Source organism: Furipterus horrens, unplaced genomic scaffold (genome assembly GCF_987537825.1).
Source record: "Furipterus horrens unplaced genomic scaffold, mFurHor1.1.pri manual_scaffold_4, whole genome shotgun sequence".
NCBI classification, from domain to species: domain Eukaryota; kingdom Metazoa; phylum Chordata; class Mammalia; order Chiroptera; family Furipteridae; genus Furipterus; species Furipterus horrens.
The window spans coordinates 46,812,029-46,827,924 of NW_028327174.1; the positions used below are offsets into that span (position 1 = coordinate 46,812,029).

Sequence of the window (15,896 nt, forward strand, 5' to 3'; positions counted from 1 at the left end):
CCCTTTATTTTCTGAGCCTTTACTTAGTTATTACTTTTACAAAATTAAAGCCCTTTTCAAGTAGCTGCTATCTGTCAAAGAGCTTGCCAAAGAATTTAATCAAGATTTGGAAGGTGTGGTGAAAAGACTCGAATGATCAAAACCAAGTGTAATCATTCATCTTCTGTGTGGCCATAATTATAAGTAGTATGCATCATGTGTCAAATATTCCTTTTTAAAAAATATCCAAGAGCACCATTATTCAAAAGAACTGTCTGTGGTGATGGAAATGCCCTGTATCTGCACTGTCCAGTATGATATCTACTTGCCACATACAGCTATTAACCACTTGAAGTGTAGCTAATAATACTGGGTAACTGAATTCTTAATTTATATTATTTTAGAATTAAACAGACTCATATGGCTTGGGGCTATCATATTGAATAGCACAGCTCTAGATATAATACTTGGCAAGAAACAACTTGAATGTTAAATGCTTAAGTGTAATTTTTAAAAGAGATTATATTACTCTACTGTTCACTTTCAGAAGGTCCTATATATAGTTGGATTCCAAAGTTTATAATAGTTAATTTACTGAGCAATTCCCTAACAAAAAGCAGTTTTCCTGATCACTTTTACCTGTTTAAAATTATTTGAAAACAGTAATAACATTTTATCGCAAGAGAAATCTAGATAACCCGAAAGCATTAACGTTTATAGTATCGGGAGTTGCCATATAATTCTGTTCTGCTCATTTTATTAAACATGCTGTTTCTAATATTTTCAATACATATACATGGGATAGTTATCATTACTCTTGTAAGTAAAGAAATTTTAAACTCCATTCCTCAGTAGATGAAAAATAGCTATAAAGGATGTCATAGAACAATAATAGCTCCTTTTTTTTTTTTTTAATTTTAAAAAGAGAGAGGAATGCATTCATTGGTTGATTCTTATTTGTGCTCTGACCAGGGATCGAACTCACACCCTTGGTGTATCAGGATGACAGTCTAACCAACTGAGCTGCCTGGCCATGGCGTTAATGTCTCTTTTATATTGAGCACTTACTATACCTCAGCCTTTGGGTAAGTACCTTAAATATACCATATCTTTTAGTATAATGAGGTTTAATACAATATAAATATGGGTGAGATTTCCTGAAGATAGACAATTTCCCTTTACCAAGGCATATCAAGAAGAAAACCTAGCAGACTCTAAATAATGAGTACATTTTCAATAAATGAATAAATAACCTGCAATTCTAAAAAATAGGAAACTCCTGATCTTCTTAGGTAAAGAATAAGGATAAGGCATTGACCCTTTCCCTGCCCCCTGACACGTTCTAAAATACAGTATCTTCCATAACAGATACCCTGAAAATCTACATGAATTCAAAATGAACGTTTTTATTACTCTCCCTTCATATCCAATGATACTCTTCTTAATTATATATAGTGAAAATTATTTTGATACAAATGCATACTTTCTTTAAGAACACAGTAAATTTCAGACTTCTATTTTAATCAATTGATGAGCATGTGTTTATTTTCACCAATGCCATTGAAGGGTATATCAAAATAAGTATATTGCCCAATAAAAATTTTATAGTCTCACGTTCCTTAATGCCTTCAAACTGCAAGTTAATTATAAGTACAGGTTTTTTAAATAATATAATGGAAAGCAGTCAATATTAATGTTTTTATTTTTAATGTCTGGATTTTCAAATTAGAAAACACTTGTCATTTTTTGCCCCAGGTTGGCATATATTTATTTTTTAATTTTTATTATATATTATGTATTATTATTTTATTTTTTAATTGAGTTTTTATTGTCCATCACCCCACCAGCTTTTTTTCCTGTATCTTTTTTTTACTATTCTTGTTTATTCTATTACAATTGTCCCAATTTTTCCCCCTTTGCCTTCCTCCACTCAGCCCACCCCCAACTCCCACAGTCAATCCCCACACTGTTGTCCATGTCCATGGGTCATTCATACATGTTCTTTTATGAGTCCCTTCCCCTTCTTTTCACCATTTCCCCTTCTGCCCTTTATCCTCTGGCAGCTATCAGTATATTCCATGTTTCCATGCCTCTGGTTCTGTTTTGTTCACTAGTTTATTTTTTCATTAGATTCCTCTTATAAGTGAGATCATATGGCATTTGTCTTTCACTGGCTGGCTGATTTCACTTAGCATAATAGTCTCCAGTTCCAACAATGCTGTCACAAAAGGTAATTCTTTCTTTCTGCTGCATAGTATTTCATTGTGTAAATGTACTATAGTTTTGAAAATACAACAACTAAACAAAGTATTAAAAAGATCTATTCTGGAGTCCAAAAAGTTTAATGAATCTTTTTCAAAATTTTCATTACCATAAGTTGTTTTAATACTGATTATAAAACCATCATAGAAATAAGTCATTTCATTTAGATTTAACATCTTCTGTTACAAAAGCGTGGCATTATTTGGAAAGAGTTACATCTTCCATTATTTCTATGAATATATTAAGTATTTGGAAAAATAAAAATATATTCTGTGTATTAAAGTTCCCTCATTATGTTTATTCTCAAGCATTTCTGTTAGCTATTTCATCTGTTAGCTAAGTTATTTCATCTTCAAAATTAACACTCCACAGATAATTAAGTTAGGGTTATTGTGCTATTTGGCATTTTAAAAATGGAGATAAAAGAAAAAGATTCAGCAATGTTGCACTTACATACATACAATCACACATTTATTTGATAGCTGGGAATATACAAAAAAATATTTTTGTTCAATATGAAGTATAAAAAATCAGCAGAATTATGATACTATTAAAACAGTGATGCAGGATATGTACAAATTACAAATTTTACTACTCTAGCCAACATGCTTCTCAGGCCAACTCTACAGCCCTAAAAACAGGAAAATAAAGGGTAAAAAAAAATGGATGGTTCATTGGAGACAAGTGATCAATTAAATTCACTTATAATCAATGAGGTTCTGAGATTTATATCTTAGTGTTAAATTTAGCCAGAGAAAGAGTTGTAATTAAATAGTTTCTTATATTGCTGTATATTACCCTCTTAATAGTAAAGCTGTAATCAAAATGACATGCAATCCACAGTAACAACTCTAGTGGCTGAAGAACTACATGTGACATAACCAGGCTTAAAGTCCTATTGTGCAGTATTTCTTCACCATTTTAAAGCACCTCTTTAACACACATATATTTACACAGGAGATTAGTCAATTCCTGATTTCTATACATAAACACACCTTATTTAAGCTGGTTTATGTGGAAATCACTGTGAAATTCCAATTAAGTGCTCCATTTTTTTTTTACATGCTCCTACTTTGACATAAGTCAATTGCTAATCCAGCTGAGCATGCAATTGCAGGCATGTTGAATGGCATTAGGAAATAACCATTTAAAATAATGCAATGCCTCAAAAAATACATATTAAAATTTAAAATAATCACAAACCACATAGTTTTGAAAGCAATGAGCAAAAAAGGAAACTCAAGTGTGATAAAAAACCAAGGACAAGTTGACCGATGAGTTAAAACTTTTGTAAGCCATTAAGAACTACTTTGAAGATGCTCTGAAAAGGGCAGAAAACAAAGCAGTTTCAACCTAGATGACACACATTTCAAAACCCATCAATGCATTCTAGATGCAGTCACTTTATCGTTTATCGTGTCAGGAAAAAATTTTTGGAGGCTTATTGAACATTACTTATGATAATAATATTTAAGAAGTGCCTGTCATACACCAGGCACTAGACTGGCTATAAATTTAACACATTCTATCTCACTTATTGATTAATATTCAACCTCAAGTGGGCAAGCATGTGGAATGTGATGATGACTGCTGCCATCAAATGTTTTTAAGTACAATAAGAACATCAACTTTTTGGCATAATATTCAATTATTGGCCATGAAGGATAACGATCTCATGCACAGAGACTGCCAGTTACTCAATAAGACCTGGAGCCCAGAAAATGGACATATCTCCCAAGCTTTCTATAAGAGAAAAACAGATGGTTTTTCCTATGGAAAAAAATGCACACTGTCAGGTTCTACAGTATGATGTTAGGTTTTCTTAGTACCACACATCAGATTTGTTGTATCCTGCCAACAAATCTAACTTCCAGTTTCTGTGGGAAACTGTTACAGGTTACAAACAAATGACTTCAAAGTTTTGGAGCTAAATTGTCTGAATCTAACTGACTAAAATCACTTATTCACAGAAAAAAAAAGTAACCAACTTTTCACTTCTTAATCAGATGTTCGACCTTCCTGAAGACAAAGAATCAAAATTCCTAACAGTTATTTTGAATGATTAATTAAGATGGGAACTTGGAGCCAATTTAATGATGAACTGACCTGATTCTTTTTTTTAATTTAACCAATAGATGGTCCTGTGATCTAAGTATCCCACAGCCAAGGATAGTTGCAAGCCTAGCCAGAAAAATTATTTTCAGAATCCTGTCTAGAAGGCAAGCAATAAATTTTTAATTGTTTTTGTTATTTTCATTCTTCTTTACTGATGGAGAGGAACAACGAGTATCTAAAAGGGGCAAAACCCCATTCTTTTTATTGTCAATGCAAACTGTGGTACTAACTGACTTGAGCTGACATTTCAAAGAAAGAATACTAAAGACCACTAATAAAACCTTCAAATAAATTTCAGGAGCAAACTGAAATGCTATGCTGTTTAGGCAGACATTTTAAGAAGGATGAGGAGAAGTGAGCAAAGATCCTAAGATGTCTTACTAAGGTAACCAAAGAGTCAAAAATACTTCTGGGAAAGAATAACAGGGAATTATGTAATTTCAAAAGGATGATTTTAATGACCTCCTTCAAGTACCAGATACATGGGCACTGAGAATAAAGAAATCTAAACTTCTGATGTAAAAATAATACTTAATTGAACAGCCTATCTGGAGTAAAATGGACCCAAAATTGAGACTGATGAATGGCAACCACCTGTCTTCAGTAAATAAGGTCTAAGAAATATTAGTTATCCAATGGTGTGTTGTTTACTTTATCACACAACCTGTAAATAATCAATTTATGTGATCTACATGCAAACTTGCCTTCAATCACAGGGGAAAGTATATTAATTAAATTCATCATTTACCTTTCTGCTTATCAGAAAGCAACAGAAATCAACTTTTTTTTTTTTTTTTTACCTTGACTATTTCAGAGAAAGATAAACAAAGGTCTGAATATGCTGGTACAACTTATGAGAAGTTAAATCACATGCAGTGTCTACTTACTTGATTCTGTCTTTTAATTCTGTGCAAATAATATTTATTGCATACCTATCAACTGTCACAGAATTCGTTATGTGCTGGGACTAAAAAAAATGAAAAAGGATAGTTTCCCTCCCTGAAAGAATTTCTATATTTTAATGTTCTTTAACTTGTAGATTTTAAATCTTCTGATCAAAGAAATAAAATTTACATTTCTCCATACTCCCAAATTTAATGTTGTTCTGTCAAATATGAGGCATTCCCCATGAAGGAGATGATATCTAAAAAAATTCTTACTGTGTGTTTTCCTAACCAGTGATTCTCAACCCTAGTATACATTAGAATTATCCAGAGTACTTTTCAAAGATACAGATGCCTGGGCCCCATACCAAATGGATTAAATCAGGCTGGCTAGTAGTGGGCCCCAAGCACAGCACTGTCTTAAAAGCTGCATAAGTGATTATAATGTATAGTCAGAATGAGACCAACTGAAAGAACACAAAACAGTGCCTTCACTTCTACCATTACTATATAATTTCAGATCAACTCTAAATTTTAAAAGAACATATAAAAAGCAGCAGCAGCAGCCAGACTTCCACTGGCATAGGGAAAATAAGATAAAATAAAATAAAATAAAAAGAATATTGTTAGGAAGGCTTTGTTAAAGAAGGCTTTAGGCAGGAAAAAATCTTAATCTGGACCTTGACTTAAAAGGTATTTGGAATGGCAAAAAAAATATATTAAAAATTTGAAGGAGAGACTTTTATAAAGTGGAAGCATTGCTGAAAGTAAAATAAAATATTTTGGAATAAAATATGCAAGGGTCTGGTAAGCATATTACACATTAAGGCCAAAATCCCATTTTTTACTATGAACAAGAGGAAAGAGGCAAGGATGGTGGTGACACATGGGGCAGGTTAAGGTGACCTCCCCGACTCCGGGGACAAGGCCAAAGGAGTGAACATGAAGCAATGTGGCTGGAGGAGCTAAACACGGCTGTTGGAATTAAGGTCTTGAAGGACAAACTGAAAATTTTTATTTGATCTGGTAGATATCAGATGGGGATAATTAAGGGTTTTGCAAGTAGCTTGGTGCTATGACAAAAGTGCTATTTCAGAACATTTCACCTGGCAGTAGTGGATGAGATGTGGTGGAATAAGGAGGGGCTAAATGGAAGGACCCCAATGCCATAACAACATGCTCCAGCAACAGGTAACGATAACCATTTACTTGGACACTCCCATTACCATCTTCTCCCATCTCCTTACAGTACCAGCAAGTGGGTTGAGTCCAGCTTCCCCTTGACCTGTGGAGCCCTAGCTTGCTGCAGTAATCAAAGGTGGTCACTGCCTCTGCTGCCTCTCCCTTCCAGGGGTCTCTATTAGACAGCTCTGAAAAAAATGAGCTAAATTTTCAGTAACCCCTTGCTCTTTCTATTATAAAGTTGATGTCACATAAGAGACTACCATAACAATAATACCTGTAGCTCTCAAAACTCTAAAAGCCTTAATGAAGTCTCCTTGAGCTCCAGTTATACCACTCTATATGATTAATTCCTGAATTGGTCTACTCCAGCAGGAGACAGACCCAGCAGGAATTGTGTCTGCAGGTGGTTATCCGAATTTCACTCTATGGCATATTTTAAAGGGCCACAAATTATTTGTCACTCCTCCCATTGAGAGGTGGGATCTATTTCCCATTCGCTTATATTTGGGGTGGTGTTGCTACCTTGCTTGACCAAGGAATATAAAAAAGCAAGATTCAGGAACTTCCAAGGCTCAGTCATAAGAAGTCTTAAGTTACAGCCTGGGTTTCTTGCAATGTTTGCTCTTATTAGTCCCTGCTTCTGAACCCATGTGCCATGCTGTAAAAGAAGCTCAAAATACTTGGAAAGTCCAAGTGTGGATGTTGAGCAGCCAGTCAACCGCCAGCATCACTGTCAGCCAGGTGAGGAGCTGTCTTGGACATCCAGCCCAGCAGAGCCTTCAGATGCCTGGGGCCCCAGCTGACACGTAACTGCAATGAGATTCAAAGGAAGAACAACCCAGCTGAGCCCAACCCACAAAAAAAATGAGAGAAAATGATAAACTGTTCCATTAAGCCTCTTAAGTTTGGAGAGGGTTTCTTACACAGAAATACTCCTTATACCTATGTTTTACTTATGGTGAAATGATAGAGAGGCATCTTTCACATCTTTTCCTGTATGTAATCAGTGGGCTTTTGAGGTATTTGAAAGTCAAATGTCAACCTTAGCATCAATTTTCACTTAGAATGAAGAAACAGAGGTTCAGGTAGATTACATGAACTGCTTAGGATGATATAATCAGTAATGTAAAGACCTTAGATATAAATCTAGGCTATAAAATTATAGAAGTGCTGTTAAAGCCAGTTTAGAAAATATCCAGGATTTTGAAAATTACCTAATTTGCACTTATTCTTTGGAGAAAGCACTGGCAAACTTTTGCCATAAAGGTTTAGATAGTATATACATTAGACTTTACAGGGCATACTGTTTTTGTTGCGACTACAGAAAATTTGTAAGTAAATAGGAGGGACAGTTCCTGTTTTGAAGAATCAGACTGTCTTTTGGTTTCACAACCAGTGTAACTACAGAAATGGTTCAACACACCTAAACTCAATCCAGCAGTCATGATTTTTATTCTCTTTCAATGTACATAATCTTATCAAAGAATAGCTTACTAACTGCTTCACATTTTGTATTTTAAAAGTGTGAAAGATTTAAAATTTTTAAAAACAAGAAATTTTGAATCCTCTCAGGAGGACTGGTAGAAATGTATATGGTATATATTCTATTTCTGATGATCACTTGGATTTGATTAAATGAACATTGTTATGGCATGGTGTCTGAACCCATAAAAGGAAAGTGAAAAACCTAGTTCATCTTTGGAATATTTATAGACAAAAAGGCAATTAAATATTAAGCAATATATAGAAAAAGACTTGAACATTTTTTTTCTGTCCTTTTCCTGGATGCTTTGGTTCTGAAACAGAAGTCTAAAAACTCACAGAGGCTTTTTGATCTTTGACTTCAGAGAGAATTTTAATGCTGTAAGTTTACTGTTCACATAACTCAAAGAATATATATGCTCCTGAAATATTCCCAACTAATAGCTGGTAGACAAAAGGAATAATGCTATTAAATACAAAATCAGTATGGTAACTTTATGTAAAGTGATGAATCACTCAGCATTGCCAGATCAAGTATTGACTGGAGGCTAAAAAGAATGAAAAGGAGAGATTTTATTAAAACAGGAAACACTACTGAAAATAAAATAAAATATTTTGGAATAAAATATGCAAGGGTCTGGTAAACATATTATACATTAAGGCAAATATCCAATTTCTTATTATAATAGTATAAAATAGAAGGATGATCTAATGAAGCCTTAAATAGGAATTCTAACAAGCATTCCTAGATAAAAATCATATTATTTCTTTTTACAATTTGCCTTTTAATTCTTGACAAACTCCAGGTATATTTGAATGAAAACTTGGAATTATTTAATTGATTTAAAAACGATGCACCTTCACGACCAAAAAAAAAAAAAAAAAAATCACCGTAATTAAGAAAAAAACTTCTAGAGTCTCTGTTAACCCAAGATTATGTGGACAAACACTGTATGAAAGAGTTACAAGTCAAGTCTCCTCAAAAGACATAATTAGATGGATTCTAAAATTATGGACAATATCAACAACAGAAATAGGGTGGTGGAAAGTAGGCTGAGGGAAGAGTTAATGAAGCATTTACACCTCTTTCACCCTAAGATAAGGATACATTTGTTTAAACAGTTTAAAAATAACATTTCACTTCTATAAAAATTTTCATACCAAAGATCTTCAAGCATTTTATGAACACATCTATCCCCTATGCTTCCCCCTTACTTTCAATTGTTACCATTTCTATCATTGTTCAGCCACAAACCTAACCATAAAATGTCTTCTTTAGAGCCAAAAGAGACCGTTTTGTGGTGGGCACAAGAACAGGAAGGAGGTGGCACACTCAGAGAGGAATACAACAGAGTCTAACACATAGCTCTGTTTCCAACATCTGAGCTATACGTATATTTATGGCAAACAAATGTAGAAATGTCACTGTTGACAATCCTTTTAAATTGCCCACAAAATAGGGGATCTTTTGGCTTCCTGCGTGTCACCTTGAAGCCTCTGAATACTAAATTTACTTCTGCATAAACCCATATGCAATTTTCTGGGCACTGAAACCATTGTGCCTCTTAAAATAACCCTCAAATTCTTAAAGTGAATATTAATTAAGTGGAAAGTTCTAAAATGTCCCTACTTGTCTGCTGGATTTACTCCTGTTTTATTATTAAACCTCAATAGCTTCAAAACATGTTAACAAACAAACCTTGTTGCTAGGGGGAAGTAGAGAAGCATATGTTAGGGTTGGGAGAGGCTAGGTGCTAAAGTCAGAGGAAAATTAAATGCACACCAATTATCCTGTTGTAATTACAACTCAGACATTATTTTGTAAGGACTGTGGCTTACTCAATCAATAACAGAAGTAAAGTCACTGTTAGCCCTATTGATTCTCTTCACTGTAAGAACTTCTTGAACTTGAAGGAGTCTGTTAACTTGGAGACCATGTAACAACTTGTTCTGAGTTGATTCTTCATGAACCATGTAAAAGTTATTAATATGTTAATATAATTCCAAATATATGTTAAGTAGATTACAAAAATATTCAGATGTGGTAAGAATATTATTAAATATTATCTGCAAATTCCAACAAAAGATGGTTGGGGTGATGACCTGAGCAAGGAACCACTCAAATGTGTCCCGTCATTATTTGGGTTCCCCATTCTCTTTGTCTTGGGTCAGCATTATCAGCATTCAAGATGCCAAAACAAATCTATAGCACAGTGTTATACAAAATAAATGATACACTCTGGCTTAATAAATCAGATCATAAAGTCTTCATGTGAACTGAAATCCCCACTTGGAGCACAGATCCATCTTCTCCCTCCCCCAAGACCCTAAAGTGTAAGAGAAGCTATTTTATTTTACACTTTCAGTATATCTCAGTGAAAGAGGAAATGAACTACCAATTGGAGCACAAAACATAAGTTTAAGACAGAATCAAGGATTGATAGGTAAATTGCAATTGAGACAGGGAGGTGGACCAGAAAACTAGCATGCATATTAAATATTAATGGTAAGAAACAATCGTCACAGGGTGCCAGAAAAAATATTGAGAAGTTCATTTGGTTTTCTCTGTATGGCTCTAGTTGCACTTAGTTGTCTTTAACTTCATTTAAAATTATTTTATTAGATTGTATTGTGACAGCTGTCATATCAGCATGCATTTAAAAAACAATAAAAATTGGTGAATTTTTTTGCAGTTGTTTTAATATTAAAGATGAAAGAAAATGCAACGTTTCTGCCATATTATGCTTTATTATTTCAAGAAAAGTAAAAACACAACTGAAATGCAAAAAAAAATTTGTGCAGTGTATGGAGAAGGTGCTGCAACTAATTGAACATGTCAAAAGTGGTTTGCAAAGTTTCCTGGTACTGTTGACATTGTGATCAAATAATTCTTTGCTGTGGGGTTGTCTTATGCATTGGAAGATGTTTAGCCATAGCCCTGGCCTCTACCCACAAGAAGCCAATAGCAGGAGATAGCCGATTTACTCAAAATATCCAAACCAATAAAGTTATTGGTGAAAATGAAAAGTGCGTCTTTTATTTATGGAAAAAACTAAATGGACTTTTTGGCCAACCCAATACTATGGATCTGGTTCCATTTCTGTACTATGTTACAATTTACCTGACAAAGTTGCTTTAAAAAACCAAAACAAACAAAATAAAAGAGCAGCCCTAGCTGGGTGGCTCAGTTGGTTGGAGTGTCGTCCTGTATACCAAAAGGTTGTGGGTTCAATTCCTAGTCATGACACATACCTAGGTTGCAGGTTGAATTCCAGGTAGGGATGCATGCAGGAGGCAACCTAATCCATGTTTTTCTCTCTCACATTGTCTCCCTCTCTCTCTCTCTCCCATTCTGTCCCTTACTTCTCTTAACATGTCCTCAAGTGGTGATTTAAAAAAAAAAAAAGTTCAATTCACCTATCCAAAATAAACATTTTTTTTATTTCTTTTATATGCTGCATAAGGAGTAGATTTAATAATCAAGAAATGATATTCAAGAAACTATCTTTATGTCAAACAGTTCCTAAAATGCTTAAAATAAAAAATGTTATTTAAAAGCAAGGCTATTTGTTCCACTTCTTTTGAAGATAATTGATGGCATAATCAAAATGAATTTAAATTTTTCAGCCTTTTACATTTCAAGACCGTCTTTTATATACAAAAAGATAAATATTTTAATCTAGCACAAAAATTTCCACATAATGACATTAATAAACTTCTGGGAAAGAATTTCTGATGGTTAAGATTTACTGCAAACTTTCCACTAATTATAACAGAACCAAAAAAATTTTTCTTTCAGATAAAACCCTTGGAGGTGAACCTTCTTACTACCTACTATTGTTCTAAATATGCCCTTCTCAACCCTTGAGGAATGACCTTTGATTTTTAAAGTCAAGTTTTTAGACTACTCTGTAAGTACAGCTTGGCAACATATAGCTATAGGGTGCTTCCTTTCTTGCGCTAAATACTTAGACTTGCCAGTTTTCAGGGACAAAGCATTGACAGCCATACCTTTGTCCATGATCTGTAAAAATAAAGCTGTGTTACTGTTTAAGTGTCACCACTTTTCAGACACATAATGAAATAAAGGGAAAAGCCAATTTCTTTTATTGGCTCAGACACAAAATCACATCTGATTTATTATTGTGGCTCATGTAATTGGTTATCCCATTATTTCTTATTAGTTTCTCACATTCAATGAAAGACTATTCTAAAGAATATGAAGATTTGGGGTAAAAATTTTTTTCTTCCACAATTCACAGAGGTTTACACCAATACTTCAAACAAAAACAATACTAGGAAGTTAAGTACTCATTGTAGAAAAATAACTGACCTATTGTGAGGATTAAAGCAGCTAACAATTTTTAAAATGCTTGGTAAACCATAAAGCAGTATAGAACATGGAATGTAAGCTCCACAGGGGCAGAGACAGTTACCAGTTTTGTTCACTGATTATCCCAATGGCCTAGACAGAGCCTGGCACATGGAAGACAGCACACATTTGTTGAATGAATGACATACGTGGTATAATTAATGGTAGGTAACAAAAATAATGAAGCAGAAATGCATCCCCTAGTTAATGCACTTAAAAAGAACTCTGGGGTTTTCTTATTCAACAGTTAGATGTGTGCACTGGAAAAATGAAGTTTGAGAAAAATGTGGGTAGTCGAGAGGCTGAAATGATTAAAAATCACATTTTGTGATCCACTCCTAAGTTAGTGTCCAAAAGACCAGGACCATTTCTGACCTGGTTGTTCACTGCCTTTTCAGAAAGAAATAGTTATCTGAAAATAGTAGCTTTTCTATCTCCTTTCTATTCTCTACAGAACATAATCACTTCCATTCTCATCTGACTTTCAGATGATAGCTAACATTGTCAATGCTCATTATAATTTCATAATTCTATACAGTATAAGATAATTCCTATAACATTTGGTAAGGCAACAATCTGTCACTTAAATAAAACTGGGCAATGTTCAGAAAACTACATTATTTGTCAAATTATGAAAAATGAATGTAAATGCTTGTTTTAAGCAGCATATCTGTGGGCACAAATTTATAGTGCTTCAATTTTCATCTTGAGATATTTTTCAAGTTTCAAAACTTAAACGAACTCTTTACAAGAATGATTTTTTTGAAATAAAGGGTTATTGGTCCAAATAGAAATTAACCTAAGAGAACATAAAATCTTCAATGAGAACAAGAAAAAATATTAGGAAAAATATGCTGAAACTATATTAAAACACTCAATGAGAACAAGAAAAAAATATTAGGAAAAATATGCTGGAACTACATTAAAACACTTCAAAGTTAAATATAAATTCTTATACTCTCTTAATTATTGCAAAAATATATTTACATTTTGACACTTTAATAAGCATACAAGAATGAATATGTTCTTGAAAATTAAAAGAATGTAGTTAGGAAACCCTTTACCCAATAATTGCAATATTCTGAGTGAAACAAATAGGAATACAAAATTATTTTTCAGAGTTACTGACATACCTGGATTTGATTAGCATTTGGTTTATTTAACTTTAATCTGTAAAATCTACAAAGGTTAAAATTAAGTAATTTTCCATTGTTGAGTGGCAAATCGTGATCAGAAGCAATATAAGGGTCCTTGAAAAATAACTCCTATGAATATAATGCCAAACCACCAAATGTTATGCAAATCACTAAATTTTCTTGAAAATGTCCTTTTTAAGAGACATTATTTACTAACTCTTGTCTACCCAAACCTGCTTTATATGTTTCTAATTTTCCTATTACTTCAGAAAGATCAGAGTAGCCCAAATTTCCAAGGCATATAAACTTTCCCTTAACTGTACCATATTTGTTCCTCTCCCAGGGTGCAAAAAAGCTTCCTAAAATTCTGGATTTATACCATGTGAATGAGACTGCTGTTCATATAATTATATATATTTCATTCTGTTAATAACCATTTCAAACCGGTAGACCAGGACAGGTTCTAAACATGTTAAATTTTATAAAGCCATTAGCAATAAATTTGATCCAGCAGTTTACTGGGACAATGGAATCTGCTGAAAAAGCGTCTATTAGTCATTCTGGACGAACCCAATGGGATTAAAAGAATGAGTTAAGATCGTCTAAGGACGCAGACAAAAAAAAAAAAAAAAAAATTTAATCCAACTGGATGTTAGCTTCTGAGTCCGTAAAAGGCTTTTCCTTCTTATACTGCCAATTTCAGGAGCTCCTCCATAACCTTTAGCTAAAATTTGTCTAAACTGTTCACCCTCTTCCCACTCACACCACTTAGGGTTTATGTGGAAATTAAAAAACAAAAACTGCCCTTCTTTGGGTAAACTCCTATTTATTGGTGAACTTCATACTCCAGCTGCCAATTCAACTGTTTCAACTCAGCACGAAGAAAAAGTCGGCCTGATTTCCTTGCGCCTTAGTGATCCAAAGCCAAACTTTGCCCAACTCTCTTTCCAAAGATCTTTGCGAGCGTTCTTGAAGGGCCCCCGACCATCGCAACAGTTTATATGGCAAAAGCCCACAAAGGGGACCACACGAAGCCCTCCTTGCCAGGAATTTTCAGAGTGCCGGTGTCGCGCGGCCTCAGGGAATGGAACTGGAGAGCAGAAACGCTGAACTTGGGAAATCCCGTGAAACTGGTCCAGCGAGCCCAGAGACCTAAGGCCCGGGGCTATCCTTTCCGCTAACAACGAGGTGCCTTCAGGTTTTCTCCCAAAAGGCCTTAAGATCCAGGTAGCCCTACCACTTGTTGAAAGAGGAGGACGGACAGGAACCTGGTGGTATGGGATGCGGGGTGGGTGTTGGGGGGTGGAGGTCACAATTAGCAGTGGTTACCCTCTGAAGCTGGAGATGTTCTAGGAAGGTTCCAGGCCAGAGCGAATTCCTGCGCCCTTGGGTTGGAGCACACTCCGAGCAGCGCGCATCGCCAGCGCGCCCAGAACCAAAGGCCAGACGATGCTGGACCCAACTGGGAAGGGGAGAGCTGGCTCACCTGGGGCTGAAGGATGGAAGGTACAATCTCGGTCCGCCGGAGCCCGGCCCGGCAGCCTTGCGCCATCCGCCGAGGGGCTGAGCACTTGAAAAGCCCACCGCGTGCCAAAGGGCGCCCCTCCGGGGCTGACTTGTTCCGCGGCAGGGCACAGCTTCAGGGGAACGGGACTGGCAGGCAGGGGCCGGACCTGCACGCCTGCGGTGGCGGTGGCGGTGGCAGCGGCCGTGGCTAGAGCTGCCGTAGGGCCGTGGGGAGGGGGCGGTTGCAATCCTGGCGGCGGGGCGCCCCCAGCCCGCAGCAAGTTCTCGATCAGGAAACTCTTGCCCAGGTTGCCAAAGCCGGGCGCCGGGAAGTTGAGGAACGCAGAGGAAGCCACTACGTCCCAGTACGCGCCAGCGTGGGCAGCTACGGCACTGGGAAGCATGATGCGGCGCCCGCGGGCCGGTCGCACTCCCGCCTTCTAGCTCACGCGCCCCAGGGAAGGAGAAGAGGGCACCAAGGACGCCAGCAGACTTCGGACAGTATTATTTATTTGGGTTGGGCCTTCTTTTAAAGGATGGGAGGAGTGATTGTGGGAGGGGGAAGCTGTGCGTTTTCCTGGCCCGAGGCGTAAACTCTGGGGGCTGGGGGTTGGGGGGGCGTCCCGTCCCTCCCACTCTCTGTGCAGATCCGGACCAATTTTTTTTTTAGAAAGCTGGAAGGTGTGTCCAGCTCATCCATTCATGTCACCCGGCCCACAAAGTGGCAGACACGACCAACAATAACGGCAGCCCCAAGCGTCCGGGCTTTGGCAAGGGGAGAGGCCGCATAGCCGGGAGGAGGTGGGCGTGGAGGAGACGTGAACCCCGAGCGGTGGGCCCCTCTGTCGGTGGCCTCGCTCTGGAGACAGCTCTGAAGCCCTGCCAAGAAGGAGCACCCTGTGGTCGGAGGTGCTCTGTGTTCCACTTGTTGGGTGAGTTCTCGCTCTCCAGTATTGATGTCGCTTCAGAAACCAA

At 36.4% G+C, this 15,896-nt stretch overlaps 1 protein-coding gene across 1 annotated transcript in view; it reads right to left on the reverse strand.

Annotated features, from left to right (window-relative positions):
- DBX2 (developing brain homeobox 2) overlaps positions 1–15,414 on the reverse strand; it is a 37,900-nt gene extending 22,486 nt beyond the window's left edge. Inside the window, exon 1 of the mRNA XM_090275529.1 lies at positions 14,902–15,414. Within this exon, the coding sequence (XP_090131655.1) occupies positions 14,902–15,325 (424 nt within the window). The 5' untranslated portion in view covers positions 15,326–15,414. The remainder of the gene's footprint in view (positions 1–14,901) is intronic.
- Between the last annotated feature and the right edge of the window lie 482 nt (positions 15,415–15,896).